At 40.0% G+C, this 17,083-nt stretch overlaps 1 protein-coding gene and 1 pseudogene across 1 annotated transcript in view; both read right to left on the reverse strand.

Moving 5' to 3' along the window:
- Positions 1–17,083, reverse strand: part of ANXA10 (annexin A10) — a 45,603-nt gene that overhangs the window by 1,345 nt on the left and 27,175 nt on the right. Inside the window, exons 8-12 of the mRNA XM_055336255.1 lie at positions 8,013–8,066; positions 7,824–7,917; positions 6,809–6,904; positions 4,365–4,423; positions 836–958 (exon numbers count right to left, since the gene is read on the reverse strand). Of these exons, the coding sequence (XP_055192230.1) occupies positions 836–958; positions 4,365–4,423; positions 6,809–6,904; positions 7,824–7,917; positions 8,013–8,066 (426 nt within the window). The remainder of the gene's footprint in view (positions 1–835; positions 959–4,364; positions 4,424–6,808; positions 6,905–7,823; positions 7,918–8,012; positions 8,067–17,083) is intronic.
- On the reverse strand, positions 9,495–11,306 carry LOC129516963 (peptidyl-prolyl cis-trans isomerase FKBP3-like; annotated as a pseudogene).

Genomic DNA, 17,083 nt, shown 5'->3' on the forward strand with positions numbered 1-17,083 from the left:
TAATCAACTGAAAAGCTACTTTATGCCACTGAAAATGTCAGTGTAAAGCACTTTGAACAGGTAACAGCACTTAGCTCTCCGTGCGAAGAATAAGGTAAGATGCAGTCTACAGCCCCTTGGTTCAGTGTCTGCTGAATTTCGTCCTGAAATTCTTTATGATTTTTTTTGAATGAGAGGTGAAATATTTTAATTTTAGGTTGGGTGCCCCAAATTACATAGGCGGTCCTGTATGTTCTAATAATTCTTTACTGGGTCTTATCAAGATCCAGACTAAAGGTTGGGCGAATCGGATGGCGGGGCTGACTGTGCTTCTGAATCGCCGCTGCTCTGCTGTCGGGGGCTGAAGGGACAGAGGAACGGAGAGTGTTCCAGAGCACAGAGCGGCCAGGTTCGGGTTGTCCGGGTCACGGGTTGTGGGGTTCCCTGGCGGGCCTGCCCTCTGTGCCTCGGAGGGGGCAGCTGGGCGGACCTAAGCAGCCTCCTCTCGGTATGTGCGGCCTTAAGCCAACTGTGCTTTTCCTGACACAGCTCATGCTTCGAACTGAAGGCACAGAAGGCACAACCACGCAATGAGGCGATGGATATTTTACCTGAATCCATCAACGATTTTTGTTTAAAGTACACCAGAGAGAAACACACTGCTGCTGAGGTGAAGGCACCGCCTCGTTTACCCGGGGAGGCCTTGAAGGCTGTGCCACGTGCCGACACGGACCATCCTTGCCAGAATAGCTAACTTTTTAGGTTCTCACACGAAGTCATTTGAACGAAAGCTCTTACTTCAGTTTCAAAAAGGTTAAAATGTGGGTCAGAAACAAATCACGTGCAGGAGGTTTACTTTGATGTCATGGAATAGGGATTTCCCGTATCTCTCTTTGTATCGTTCCCTGATGGTCCTCAGGTCTATCTCACTTCTGGCGATTAGAATCCTGATTACAGTTTTGTTATGGAAACCGAAGTCCTAAAAGAGAAAAGGAGAGGGAAAAAAAGAAAAATCAGGGAGCAGGGCCTTGAGGTCAGTCTTCCTATTGCAGAGCTCGTGCCCTTTGCGGGGCTGTTTCCTGCTCAGACCCTGCAGGCCCCGAGAGGCCTGGGCCTGGGCCTTGCCCCGCACCTGCGCCTGCACCTGCGCCTGCACCTGCGCCTGCACCTGCGCCTGCACCTGCGCCTGCGGTGCCCTGTGCTGGTGTCGGCCTTGTCTCCTTCCCTCTGTTGGTTCATTCCGTGGAGGGGTGACTGACACGCTCTCACCTACTCGTACATCCCAGTGGGTCAAGGTCTATGCGGCACCCAAGGGCCCCGGGATCCGATGTTTCCCCGGGCAGCTTTGCACCTACGTCGTCCTGACAACACTGCTGCCGTGTCCCCGAGGCCGGGTTCCACCGGCACCATTTGTCTCCTTGTAACTGGGAGTTTGGGCCTCCTAATCCCCCTCAGCGCCCCGCCGTCCCCCGCCCTCCCCCTCTGTGACCCGCAGCTTGTGTCCTGTGCCATGAGACTGTTTGCGTCTTCTTTCACCCACACGTCAAAGAACTAGCAGAGTATTGGCCTTTTTCTGTCTGAATTATCTAATTTAGCCTCACACCCTCTGGGTGCACCCATGCCCCATGTTTTGCCAGTGGCAATATCCCGTGATTATTCCATGGCGAAGTCCTATCCCTGTGCGCGGGCCTGCCTGCGCGTGTGACCCGTTGTTTCCTGACGGGCACAGACTGTTTCGGGGCCGCGAGGCTGATCCTCGCCGAGCACAGGGATGCTCACGCCTCTTCAGACCCGTGTTCTTGCTTCTCTGAATAAACAGTCGGAAGTGGGATTGCTGGATTGTATGGCGGGTGCGTCTCCGGTCTTTTCCAGGAAACTCCAGGCTTTCCTCCCCAGACTGGCTGCCCAGGGTTCACGCCACCAGTAGCCGGCGCGGGCTCTGTCCGCTCCACGGCGTGGCCAGCCCGGGCTTGTTCTTCTGTGTCTCTGCGATAGGGCCAGGCTGGCAGGCACGCGGGCGCCCGGGGGTGCTCACTGCACTTGTGACTTGCTTTTCCCCGAGGACCAGTGACGTTGCACGTCTGCTCCTGCGCCCGTTGGCCGTCTGGGTGTTGCCCTTGGAGGGACTCCCGGAGCGGGTGAGGGTCGGGTCGGGCCCGGGCCCGTCGGGGCAGCCCTAGCAGCGGCCCTGGGCCCTGGGCCTGTCTCTGCCCTCAAGGCGGGGAGGGAGCGTGAGACCTGGGGCTCTGACCGGTTTTCTGACCCTAGGGAGACCTCGACTGTCTGTTGCCCATGGGTGCACGTGGTAAGGTTAATGAATGCATTTCCTCTCCCTGTAGTCCAGATGCTCTTTAAACTTCTGCTTCCTCACTGGCCGGGTCGGTGCGTCTGGGCGCGGGCCCCTCAGGGATGCTATTTCCAGGCCCACGTCAGGGCCTTGAGGCTGGGCCTCATCCTTCCACCCTGAGATAGGTCCTTCTACTTGTAGCCTAGCCAACCTTCACACTGTCGCCTTCACGTCGTGTCATAGCACAAAAGTCCGATCCTGTGCTCTTTCTACATAAAAATTCTAGCCCGGGGAAGCAGGTGAGCTTAGAATTACGTTAGACGGACGTTGATATGTCTGAGTGGGACAACAGTTACGTTTTTATTCTATGGTCTATTATTAAAAACTGTAAAAACAAAAATTCTGAGTATTCGAAATATTTTTGGATTTAAACACAAGGACTGAAAAATACAAAGATCAATTTCTATCTCCTAGCTCTGGAGAGAATATTACTTTACAAACGAAGTTCTATTTGTCTTTCCAAATGGAGTAATGGGGACATCCAGTGGCCAATGAGCATAATGTAAATTTTTTTTTTTTGAGCATTAGATTTTTGATGTCTAAACGTTTTGTGTGTAGACCTCTAAGCCATATTTTCACAATTTGAGGTGATTAAATTAAGTGACTAACCCAAGTTCCCATATTTAAGTTACTTAGAGTGCACGAGAGAAAAATCTCTGTAGATTTTCTTTGGTTAGGGGCAGTGTAAACAGCTTTACCAATATTTTACATTTGAGGTCATCATATATCAAAAATTCAATTACCTGAATATACAATCTTCCTCTTTACCTCCAAGCCAGTTGTGAGTACATGTATCTTCAGTTTTGTATTGAAACACACGCAGAAGGAATAGAATTTTTATTTATTATTGGAATAAGTACCTCTTAGCTTGGGCAAATTTGGCATCAGAGTAACTACACTTACTTCCCCAGGATCATTCACAAGTGAAACTTTTTTTTTTTTTTTTGCAAGTGAAACTTCTCTTTGTGGAGAAGGACACTGTTTAAATCATTCCATAGCATTGGCCAATACGTTACTTAAAATTTTTTAAAATCAAGTCAATTTTTTTTTTCTGCTTGGATATAGAATAAAATAGAAACAGAAGGCTGTGAGCATATGTGTTCTGAGGATACATAGGTTGGTTCTTGTACACAAATAAAAACTACTCTTTACAAGATACATGGTAGAAATAGTCTCGACTATTACGTTATCCCTGCATGCTAGCTACTTTTAATAAGTTGGTCTGTAAAAATCACTTTGAGGACAGGATGCTGATTACTAAAACTACCGTATTACTAATTTTTTAAGAAAAATAATTTTCACTGAGCTTTTGAGGCTATAATATATGTATAATGATTTGTATCAGAATCTTTCTTTTTTCCAAAAATGTGTCATGCACATCATGGATGAATTGTGCATTGTCTCATGAATTTAAACCTCTTGTTTTTTAAAAAATAAATGCACCAAAGGAGGTGTGATTGGCAATCACACTAAACTATGAATAAGATTCTCATTTGATTATTAAAATAGATTTAGAATTTATTCTTGTCTAGCCATTTCTTTTTAAGGTATTTTTCTTTTCTAAATAACACTTTAGGTTTAAAAATAACCAGTGCCATTATTTCATGTCTTTAAACTTCAGAAATGTAGCAATTTGTTACTAAGGGCTTATAACGTTTTGACATTTTCTGCTTGATACTATATGTTTTTTCCTTGCATTAAGCTTGAAGTGGGGGTCTTTGGCAAAATATAAAAGTATTTGGATTTGCCAGTTTCTTCATAGGCTGAGAAGAGTGAAGAGCTCCTGGGGGATATAGTCCCGAAGGAGCCACGCTTCTCAGGTAACTCATTCCGGCGCAGAGAGAGAGCAGAGCATCATTCGTTTGGTGGGTCTCATCTAGTGTATGAGACATTTTTTTTTCACTTGAGCATATTTGTTTGAAATGAATATATTTGCACACAAGTTAAAAATATTTAAATAATAAAAGTAAACCTAGTGCTTTGAGAAAATAGACATGATTTTCTGGAGAAGTTTTAAAAATATGTCGGTCGTACTTACATGGATTGCACTATATAGTCTATAAGCAAAATAGGCCGGTTTGTCTCGAACACAGAGAACTAGGAAAAATCAGAGAAATCAAAGAGAGTGAGGGTGACAATATATATTTCCTTCAGAATTTGGGAAACAATGAGAACACTTCTTTTTTTTTTTTTCTGTTAAAATCCTGGAAGAGTGATACTTTTTGAGTTCTGTGTGGGACCCCTCATTGTACACTACAGTAAAATTTCACTATTTAGAATGGCGGTAAAACCATGACCCATAGAAAAATGGAAAGCAGCAATATTATAATGACTCGTTCAGGTTTTCATTGAGTCTATCTCTACCCCGTGGTGATCTGTTAGTTCCTTCACATAGCCTACTACAGAAAAATGCATCCTCTTTATCTGAAAATTAAATAAAGCTTCAAAGAGACCCAGGTTATCACCACTATTATAGATTTTTATTATTGTGTGACAATATGCAAATGATTCATTTTCCCAAACATTATTTTTAATCCCTCGTAGACTTATGAGTAGATTTGAGGTCTCTCTTTCTTTCAAGGTTTATTTATTTATCTAGGAAAGAGAGAGTGAGAGGGGGAGGGAGAGAGAATTGGGGGAAGGGAGAGTGCAGGGCAAGGCTTGGAGGAGAACCTCAAGCAGACTGCCCACTGAATGTGGAGCCTGACATGGGTCATGACCACAGCTGAAACCAAGAGTCGGATCCTCAACCGGTTGAGTGACTCAGGTGCCCCAAATCCGAGGTCTCCTAAAGAAAACCTGGATGGGCCATAAGGAGCCTGGACCAGTGTTAGGAGTCTTCTACTCAAAACCTTTGTGGCATTAGAACCCCTCAGAGCCCGGTGAACTGTTGTTCTTGTTGGAGGTCAGTTGATGATTATGGCCATTCGATAGTGTTTATTTGAATAAGTAAACAAATTAATAAGTAAACGAATAGCATATGTGAGGTTACAACTTTTGGCCGAAATAAAAATCATCACAGTGGTGTTTTCTCTGTAGTTCAAATGATAATTTTGGGTTGTGAGACTACGCCTTCATCTTTTACTTTTTTTTTTTTTTAATAACCACGAGCTTCATAGTACTCTTTTTTTTTTTTTTTTTTTTTTTTTTTTTTAGCTTCATAGTACTCTTGAGTCTCTGCTAGAATGTTGGCACCTTGAGGAGAAGTAGCTTTGGTTGCTGGTTTTGTGGTTTCACTGTTTCATCTGCAACGTCTAAATCAATGGCCAGAATAGTACGTAACTCAATACCTGTTTATTGAATAAGTGAATGAATCAGTTAAATTGTTTTCTGGTATTTCTCATGTCTGCTATCTCCTCTCACTCACGGCTTTGTTTGTGGTACGGTCTACGGTGGAAAAAGTTGTCTTGAAATTCAGATGACACGACTTCTAGTCATAACTTCGTTGCTCATTAGTTGATAGACTCTGAAGTAGTCAGTTAACCTCCTTGGACCTTGTTTGCTAAATGAGTTGTGATGTGATACGTGGTCATTAAACTATGTTGAGAATTAGCCAAAACCAATGTACTTTATTCCCAGAAAAACACATAAATACTCATGTATCGTATACTATTTTAAGGATTTCATAGAACCCACCAGACCTTTTTATGGGAACCTAGCTTAAAACACCTTTACAAGCTAAGTTATAAAACCCCTGTTACCTACCCTCTCCAATGCCCATGTATGCTTGTGCCTTTCTAGGAATGGAAAATCATAATATTCTTTTATTGGAGAAATATAAGTGATTACTTGATATGTATCCTCTACGGGGATATTTCACAAAGACCTTTCACTTGTAGTTCCTACGACGTAGGCTGTCAAGTCATAGCACAGCACGGGTACAGCATAGGTAATTTGAGAGAAGTTGTTATGGGAGACCTCCACTGTTTTCCTCTCTGTGGAAAGACATCTTTTCTTACGAAAGAGACGGAGGCATGTCTGTCTGTCTCACAAGCCTGCAGAAATCACTACTGAGAAACAGCTTGGTAAATCTGTGTTTATGGTAGAACTTACCCCTAAAGGCAAAGTACTGAAGATGATGGCAAAAAACTCTTTTCTTCTTGGAGAAAAGGAAGCCGTGTTGCTAGCATTAATCTGCTCTTTAACAAGGGGATGGAAGCCAGTACGTATAACGTGAATTTAAAGATGTGAGATCCCAGTTATCGGAGGGAGTATCTGAGAATTCAATGTTTCCCCAGTAGGAAAGTTGAACCAGCTATTAGGGGAGGGTATTAGTTCTTTAAAGTTACAATTTGCCAGCCTAGTGCATTGTGTCAGTAGCTAATGTACTTCCCCTGTAGAGAGTTAACATCCTCACTAAGTAAATTAATGGGAAAGTGACTCAATGAAGAGCATACTCATGCACCTCTAATTCGGTCAGAGCTCACCAGCATTTATTGTGGAATAAAAGGCCTTCTGTACACCAAATAAATCATTACTTACCAATTGCAACTAGCAACTCTTGGAAGTATCCATCATAGCATTCATTGATGGCATCTACTAGGTCTTGCCCAGAAATATTCTGAAATTCCTGGAAAACTTCAACAAATTGATGTAATTCAAAGGAGATTTTGTACATATTATAAACATATTAGTATAAAGATATTAAATATAAATTTAAAATATAAATATTGATTATATTGCTAAAAGTAGTGAAGGTAAATAAACTGGAGGGGTGCAGGCTGAGTTGGAGTAGGCTGTCTTTTACAGATTTTTTTTTAAATTTTTTTTTATTATTTATTTACGATAGTCACAGAGAGAGAGAGAGAGAGAGAGAGAGAGAGAGACAGACAGAGAGAGAGAGAGAGAGGCAGAGACACAGGCAGAGGGAGAAGCAGGCTCCATGCACCGGGAGCCCGACGTGAGATTCGATCCCGGGTCTCCAGGATCGCGCCCTGAGCCAAAGGCAGGCGCTAAACCGCTGCGCCACCCAGGGATCTCCTTTTACAGATTTTTTATACTATTTCATATATGTAGAAAAATCCAGTTTTTTTTTTAGCTCAAAGAAACAGAAAGGTATAAAAGTCAAACAACATGCAAACTGATAAGAATGTATCTCTAAGACCAATATGGCAGCTTCATGTAAATCATGTCATTAATGATAATCTCCTTGACTTATAATGGACTCGCTAAGCCATGTTCACTCTATTTTCTTCACGAAAACATTTAATATACCCAATAGAAAATAGCTAATTTATTTGAGTAAGTTCTCCACCAGAAACAGATGATTTAAAAGATTCACTATTTCAAGGTTATATAATTCAGTTATTGGAAAAAATAAAGTCAGAAGAAAATTGTATTCCTTAGTAGTGTCATTAGCTGAGGCATGTCTGGATACACATAATTCAAAATAAGTTCGTTTGTCTGTGACATTTCCCTTTCTTGCCTTCCAGTTAGCTACTTGCTTTTTATTATACAATCAGTTAAGTGGCTGAAAAGAAAGTTAATTAATAATTACCCAGCCAGAGTTGCTGATAGCTTTTGTTGCATAGGATCATCTGCAGCATGGTTTTGTGTTCCCCTGTCTTCTGCTGACAGGCTTCCCACAGGACCTGAAACATCACAGAGCTGGCAGGTAGCACCCAAACACCCCAGACCATTTTAACACATTTTTTTCATAGCCACTTTGAGATCTGGTTCTAGTCACCATCGCATCCTGAGCAGCCATAGCAGGGTCTGTATATCCTTCCTCTCTGGTTCCCTGTAAAATAAGCACAGGTTTTCCTCTGTGAGTTTTCTTAATTAACAACCCTCATAGGATTGTTGGGACACAAATCTTTGAACCACCAAGTGCCTTGGTAATGTCTGAGAAAATTCCGTCATTATTTGGAGTTCATCTACATTTGTTGAGTACAATATGAAATACAGGTCCTTTTTGAAAATGTGGGTTTTATCTCTTCTTTGCACCCGCGGCAATCTTTCAGAGACGTTGAAACATTTTTCTCTTCTGATTCTCTGCACAGTATCTTCTTCCCATCGAACTGAGCATCCAAGGCCTGGCCGTGGGTAGTACAGATAGATTTAACATTGTCAGAGTGAAAACTCGGAGAGAATGCATCAGTCAATAATATTCAGTCCCTGACCTGTCAAGTAGGATATGTGCGACGATAAGATAATAACGAAATCCAGCTTTTGTGGAGTAAGAATGCTTTACAAATGTTTCACGCCCACGCCCACGCCCATGCAGAGATGTCCGTTGCAAACCGGAGGGCAGGAGGGCTAGCCAGGGCAGGAGACTCTGGTCTCCAAGGACTATGACAAGAGGGGAGAAGAAGTGGGGAGAGGCATGTGATCACAGAGTTCATTTAACCCTTCCCTTGGGTTGAGATCTGGAGGGAAAGCTTTTCCTTTTCCTTTTTTCCTTTTTGACGACGCTGAGAGAACAAGGAGAATGCAGTGGCTTCTGCTATCGTCTTTTTGGACTCTGGAGATGGCTTGAGTCCGAAAGAGCTGAAGAATCCCCTCCAGTGAGAGTGAGGATGGGGCTAAACCATCATAGACGGTTACTTGGCTCTGATCAAAATGAGACAGAAAAAGGATCATAAATTAACCAGCCGCATGGTTTGGCAGCTGCTGGTGAGGAGTGCCTATGCCCTGGACATCTATCTCTCGTCAGCTACGTGTCCAGAGTTGTCCAGAACTACCTACCACCCCTCAGCCAAGCTGAGCAAGATGCAGAAAATATCTTCATGATCGAGAGACTCTCTCTCACATAAAGAGATCTCCTAAACCACACGCACATGCCTCTCCACCTCTCTCTTGGAAAATGTAATACATTTAGCAATAACCTAGAAGTTGTGTATCACCTAGACTCGTCCCCCTAAGGAAGAGTTGGTACAAACTTTTTTTGAAGGACACCCGGATAGGATTTTATGGAGCCTTTTAGTTTACAACATGAGGTTAAAGGGGAAAGCCAGTTCTCCCTACCCAATATTTTACACAGATGTAGTAAAATATTTCAGATTTTAGGGAATTGTAATGGATTACAAATCCTAAAAGTTGGGGATTGAGTAAAGAATATCCAACTTCTTGAATTTTCCAGTTAACTCTTCCATCGCAATAGCAACCAGTTCTGATTAGCTACGTACGCTTCTTCAAGGCCATGTCTTAATATCCGGAGCGTTGCTATTCAATGAGTATCCACTAATTCCACTTCAAAAATGAGTTTTGCCTTTGGTGGAATTTTGGCATCAGGCTGTCCTTTGCATAGGCCCTGTCCCCTTCTATCTCTAGGTGAGCCTTTTCTCCTAGTACATGCTTCGTCCCATCCTCTGATGACTTTGCCTTTTCCAACCTGCAAACTTAGAGGTGTGGCATTTTTCTTCTCCTCTGAACTCGTGAATATTAGCATCAAAACCAGTCCCATCCTATAGTGTTCCTCTAAACCAGCAGGGAACAACATTGCCCTTTTTGGGAAGTTGGTTTTATATCTAAGAACAGATCTTATATGTTTTGGTGGACCCTCATCCAGAGTCTCTTCAGACGTGGTTTCCTTGGATTTACCTTCATTAAGCTTCTCATTTTTCACTGCGTATAGCCACTTTATACTCATCCTTTCATTACCTTTTGAAATGCTTATTTTCAAAAAGATGGTCATAGGCTGTAACCAGAAGGGTCTTGTTAGCTGTCTTGGGTCACATTTTTAATGTTTCCTAATAACTTCTGTTCCACAAGAAACAAATCTGAACCACGGTCCTGTGGAAACTTGATAAAATCCTTGTTGGGTAGCTGCTCGCTGTGTATCTGCTCCACAGTCCAGACCCACTATGGAATATCAGGTGACTAAGAGTGCACACATCAAATTCTTGTTTTTAAAATCTGTCTATTTTTGTATACAAGTGTGCTTTCTACATAGATGGGCAACAATAGAAGACAACACTTAAATGTGAATGCCGTTTCATTAAGTGGTAGAATTTTGGGAGTTATTTTCAAATTGCACAAATCTTGAGGTGGAGGGAGCTTAGGGGTTGTATGGTTTGGCCCCTTATCTCGAAGATAAAAAATAAATGAGTTTACAGATACTAAATGAATTTCTCAAGGTCTGATTGTTTTGAAAAAGATGATTTTTTTAAAAAGATTTCACTGCCATATCTGGCCTGAGATTTGGTTACTATACTCTTCCCTTAGCCTGAAGAACTCATTATTTTCAGACAATATCCTCTGGTCTTATAGTTTTATTTTACTCAAGCAACAAATGACAGAAAGCAATAAATATGCTATGTCTTCTATGAATATGTGCCATTTATTTAATAACAAAGTTATTATGGTAATTCATAGTCTTTATCTTATTTGACTTATCAGTAGGATTTGATGTGATGCTCACTCTCTCCTCCTGGCTATGCCTCCATCACTGGGGTTCCAGGATCCTACACTCTCATTCTCCTTTTTTCTACCCCCTTGGTTACTCCTTCCTAATCTTGTGTATTGGTCCCCCCTTTACTTTTCAATCTCTTAATACTGGAAAGTTATCGTGCTCAGTTTTTAGTCCTGTTCTTGTCTGCATCTACAGTCCTTCCCTTATTAATCTTAGCTGCCCGCGTGGCTTTGCATTCTATGTCGTAATGATACCTGATTTTACATCACTAGCTCAGATCTAACATCGGAATTTCTGGGACATATATTCCAATTGCCAACCCAACGTCTTCACATGCAATACGTCCAAAATCTATCTCCGGGTCTCCCTCCAACTCAAAAGCCTCCTATATCCATAACCCTCCAGATCTCAGTTTATATCGACTCCGTCATTCCTATTGCTCAGACTAAAAAAGCTAATATTTTTCCCTTCTTTTTTACTTTACATCCTCTATCCAACTCCTCAGGAAATAATATGGACACTACCCTCAAAATACATGCAGAATCTGGGCACCTCATCACTGCCAGAGCTCTCCTTCGGGTCCAGACTAACATCGTATCTTGACTTTGTTGCTGCTCTCGCATCCATGTTTTTTTCACCCAGCCTTGTTTCTAACCTGTCTCCCTACTTTCTTCCCTGACGTTGCATCTAGTGTGAATATTTTAAAGCTTAAAATCATATAATTTCTCTTCTCAAAATCCAGGAACGAGTCTCCTCTCCCCATTTTGTTCACAACAGAAAAGAAAGTCCTTACAAGGCTGCAGATTTGACCTAATTCCCTCACCTGTTACTTCCCTGACATCACTCACCACTCCTACAACACGTTTCCACGGCTTGCTCAGGTGGCCCCAGCTGGCCTCTTTGCTGTTCTTCACAACCGTCAGCCATTCCCTTGCCTTAGGACTTTTCCCTAATTTTTCTCTTTGCCTGGAATGCCCTATCATTAATCATTCATTTGCTGACACATTCTTTCTAGATGTTTGTTCATATCTCCTCTTTTCAATGAGATTTACCCTGACTGACCTCTGTAATATTGCAACCCACCCGCCATGCCCAGCCCAACAATTTCTATCCCCATGATCTTGCTCTCCATACCTTTAACTGCCTTTTGACATTCTGTATAATGAACCAATTCATTAAATTTTTCTTGAACTTTTCCTTCCCCCTTAGAAAGTAAGCTTCTTAAAGATTGATGATGTCTTTGTCTCTTTTGTTCACTGACAATTTCCTATTGCATAGAATCATGCTTGGCACGTTGTAGGCACGTGACAAATGCTAATTGAGTCAGTACTAAAAGAATATAGGATAGCTAAAGGAATGACTTTCAAATAGCAGAATTCAAAGATCAGCTATATTTTGATAGCTTTGTAGTATAACTTGAAGTCTGGAATTACGATATTTCCACTTTTGTTTTTCTTTTTCAAGGAGTGCTTTCACTATATGGGATATTTTGTGGTTACATAAAAATTTTAGGATTATTTGTTCTAGTTTTATGAAAATGCTGTGGTATTTTGGTAGGGATTGCATTGATTATGTAGATTGCTTTAGGTAGTATAGATACTATAGCGATATTCTTCCAATCCATAAACATGGAATGTCTTTCCATTTCTTTGTGTTGTCTTCAATTTTTTTTCAACAATGTTGGACATTTTCCAGAGTACAAGTCTTTCACTTCCATGGTTAAGTTTATTCCTAGGTATCTAATTTTTGGTGCATTTATAAATGTCATAGTTTTCTTGATTTTTCTTTCTGCTGTTTCATTATTAGTGTATAGAAATGCAACAGATTTCTGCAGACCAATAGAACAGAATAGAAAGCCCAGAAATAAACCCACAATTATATGGTCAGTTAAACTTTGACAGAGCAGGGAAAAATATCCAATAGGAAAAAGGCAGTCTCTTCAACAAATGGTATTGGGAAAACTGGACAGCTACATGTGAAAGAATGAAGCTGAACCACTTTCTTGCACCATAAAAAAAATAAACTCTAAATGCATTAAGTACCTAAATGTGAGACCTGAAACCATAAAAATTCCAGAAGAGAGCACAGCAGTGATTTATCTGACATCGGCCATAATGACCTCCTTTTAGATGTGTCTCCTGAGGCAAGGGAACAAAAGCAAAAATAAATTATTGGGACTACATCAACCTAAATACTTCTTTACAATAAAGGAAACAACCAAGAAAACTAAAAGAAAACCTACTTAATGGGAGAAGATATTTCAAAATGACATATCCAATAAAAGGTTAGTATCTAACACATGTAAAGAACTTATACAACCAACCTCAAAACCCCTAAATAATCCAATTAAAAAACGGGCAGAAGACCTGAACAGACAGTTTTCCAAACAAGACATTCACATGACCAACAGATACATGAAAAGATGCTCAACATCACTCATCATGAGGGAAATGCAAATCAAAACCACAGTTAGATATCACCACACACCTGTCAAATGGCTAAAACCAAAAACTCTAGAAACACGTGTTGGTGAGGGTGTGTAGAAAAAGGAACCCTTGTGTACTGTTGGTGGGCATGCAACCTGGTGCAGGCACTGTGAAAGAAAGAGAGCATAGTGGTTCCTCAAGAAATCAAAAATACAACTACCCTACAATCCACTAGTTGCAGTAATGTGTATTTACCTAAAGAATACAAAAACACTAATATGACGGGATATATGCACCCCTACGTTTATTGAAGCATTATTTACAAGAGCCAAACTACGGAAGCAGCCCATCAATAGATGAATGGATAAAGAAGATACGGTCTACATGCACAATGGAACCTTACTCAGCCATAAAATGGAATGAGACCTTCCCATTTGCAACAAGGTGGTTAGAGCTAGGGAGTATCATCCTAAGTGAAATAAGTGAGTCAGAGAAAGACAAGTATCATATGATTTCACTCACATGTGGAATTTAAGAAACAAAACAAATGAACAAAGGGGGAAAAGAAAGAAAGAGACAAACCAACCAAAAAGCAGATTCTTAACTAAAATGAACAAATGAATGGTTACCAGAGGGGACGTGGGGGTGAGGGATGGGTGGGTAGGTGAAGGGGATCAAGAGTACACTTATCTTGGCGAGCACTGAATCAACATATGAAATTGCTGAATCACCATATTGCACAGCAGAAACTAATATAACACCGTATGTTAACCACACTGGAATTAAAATAAATAATGAAAAGATCAACTAGTAGATGTAAGAAGATTTTATAGATCATTGTGTTAACTTCACTGGAATTAAAATAAATAATGAAAAGATCAACTAGTAGATGTAAGAAGATTTTACAGATCATTGAATTGAAATTTTCTTGGCGATTTCCAATCACACCGCATAGCTAAGTAAATGCCTACTCTTTCAAAGTTTGTGAGAAATATTTAAGAATTTTCTGCAGTTCTGATTATCTGAAATATTTTTTGGAACGTTAGATTTTTGACATTAAACTTGAAATGGTGCTTATCCATTTACTTCCTTTTGCAGTTAATTACCAAAGGCACTTCTAAGCAGACTGGTAGATTAAACACAAACAAATACATGAATAAGTAAGTTTGTGATTTAGCTTTTTCCACCAAGGCAGAGTCAAGCTGGTTTTGTCATGTAAAAATCCTACAACAGCAGCATGGTGTGTGTAGCTGATGTAAGTGCCAGAGAAATGACATAAATGAGTACAGAATTTGAGGTAGGGGCAAAATAAAATTGTGAAAAGGAGAAACTAAGGGAATGAAAATCTGGCCGAAAATATTTGAAACAGGTAAGTGGACTAGAGATGATCACTGAAATCTGATGGCAATGGCATCCCCAGAGGTCTCATGGTACAAGTTTGAGAAATCATTGTAAGGAAAATCCTAAGAGCTGAGATGAAATGAAAACACTTATCATCTCCAGTGTGATTTGCACATACTCATTGATTAATCTCCAAATGAATAATTTTGTATTATTTGACAGATAATTAGATCTCCTGTATATCTAGTTTAATAAAAGCATGCATGAAGTGTGGTAAGCCCATTTAATGACTGGCATGTAGTTTTCAAGAAGAAGGTGTTCTGGCTTAGTTGTTTCCTTATTCAAAATATCCTTTTTTGAAAATACTTTAAAGGTTAAGTAAAAAATCTTCTCTCCCAGGGAATATGACAATAATTTCCAACATTTTCCATTTCATGAAGATCTTAAGGCTCCTATGCTCCAATCCTCTCAATCTCTATTAATTCCACAAAAGAGGTGAGCCTGATTTACATGATATTAAAAAGATGAAAGCCACAGATTGTTGTTACTTTGATTCTGAAAATCAAATAAAATGCAGAGGCAAGTAGTAGATGGAATTACAATAATTGAATAATTTTAGAATATTTGTATTGGGAGGGAATTGAGAGAGGAATGAGTGCACATTCCTTAATTTATAAAGCAAATCCCTCTAATCTGAATCTCAAGAAGGTAAAATAATAAATATAAGGACATACAACTGACTTAAATACAGCTGAGAGGAAAAGATATATAGATATATACCTTGTTTTACACCAAGTCTATCTATTTATCTATCTATCTAGCTATGTACCTATCTATCATCTACCATTTATATATATACAAAGAGAAAAGGAGATTGAGAACGCGAAAGACAGACCAAAAGAGAGAGAGACACGCACACGCACACGCACATGCACACGAGAGTCAGAAGGAGCCGGAGGGAGAGAGAGAGAGAAATGATCCCAACTATAGGGTGGAAGAGATTTGTTCACGCTGAAGTAGCCCTCAGTTATCTGGTTGGAAGTTATCAGTCTAAATTGCACAACCTTTGGGAATAAATTCCATTTCCTTTTTGTAAAATGTCTAGATCGATTCTCTCCGAAGTGGTGTACACCACAGGTAGTGGTCAGGAGAAGGGATAAGGTTTTTCGGTTCCCTAATTCCCTGTTTATTTTTTCCGAACCAAATTTACTAATTGAAATGCTAGGTCAGAAGCTCCAAACTGAAGAGCCACTGATGTAGAAGTCGAGAGTCTATGGGAACTCTTCAAAACATTAAAAACTCTAAGAAACATTAAACAAAAATTAAACAAAACATTAAAAAATTATATTTAATTATATTTATGATCATTTATACATAAACAGTATGAATTATCATGAGACTCCTGATCTTCAAAAAGACTATTATTAAAGGAGATTATCCTAAGATACCTCCTCTTACTTTAATTTCTATTGTAATTTAAGGAATTTTTGTAATATTGTAATTTTAAGGAATTTAAACTGTGTATTATTTTATACTTGTGTTTTTTAGATTTTAAGAGAAATATACTGTGAAACCTTATAAGTATTTAGTCTTTAAGTAAATATTTTTATTTATTTATTTTTTAAAGATTGTATTTACTTATTTGAGGGAAAGACAAAGATGGTGACAGAGATAGTGGGAGAGAGCACGAGTCCCCACTGGGCAGGGAGCCTGACGCGGGCTCCATCCCAGGACCTGGGATCATGGCCTGAGCCAGAGGCCTTTGCTTAACTGACTGAGCCACCCCGGCACCCCTTTAAGTAAACTTTATTAATTTTCCTTGGTATCTTATAAAACCTAGGTCTCTTCACCCTCGTTTCTTAATATTCTCTATTGGAAGGAAACGTTTACTCACTGAAGTAAACTACACTGAAAAGCTATTTCAAAGTTAAACACACACACACAATTTAATGTTCCAACTCTAGAAATTAAAAGTAAGACGTAGTACTTTATACTGTAAAGTCATGATCCAAATTAGGAAAAACCCCATGATGACATAAATTAGTGTGCTGTTTTAAAATATGTACGTCTCTATAGATAATTCACTATACATACAAATACACACACATATCCACTTTATCAATAATAAAGTATTATTGTTTAATTTCAGGGAAAAGGAACTGTAATTACAAATAAGATTGATTGGGATGCCCGGGTGGCTCAGAGGTTTGGCGCCTGCCTTTGGCCCAGGGTGCGATCCTCAAGTCCTGGAATCGAGTCCCGCGTCAGGCTCCCTGCATGGAGCCTGCTTCTTCCTCCTCCTGTGTCTCTGCCTCTCTCTCTCTCTCTCTGTCTATCATAAGTAAATAAATAAATAAATAATAAATAAATAATAAATAATAAATAAATAAATAATTAAATTTTTGAAAATAAATAACAAAAAAAAACAAATAAGATCGATTGCCTGATTACATTGAGAAAACATGGATCACTGATATTTTCCGCCATTTTCTGTCATGCTTAATTTTCAAAACTGTGTGTTGTTGGCTTGCTTTTTTCCTGCACTAGAAGAATCTTTGCTTTAAAAGAATCCACTGCAATCCTGATTCTGAGATGTCAGTACTTTTAAGTGGTGTTTAGCTCAACCATTTAAGAAGT

The sequence above is a fragment of the Nyctereutes procyonoides genome, unplaced genomic scaffold (assembly GCF_905146905.1).
Source record: "Nyctereutes procyonoides isolate TBG_1078 unplaced genomic scaffold, NYPRO_anot_genome, whole genome shotgun sequence".
Classification (NCBI taxonomy): Eukaryota; Metazoa; Chordata; class Mammalia; order Carnivora; family Canidae; genus Nyctereutes; species Nyctereutes procyonoides.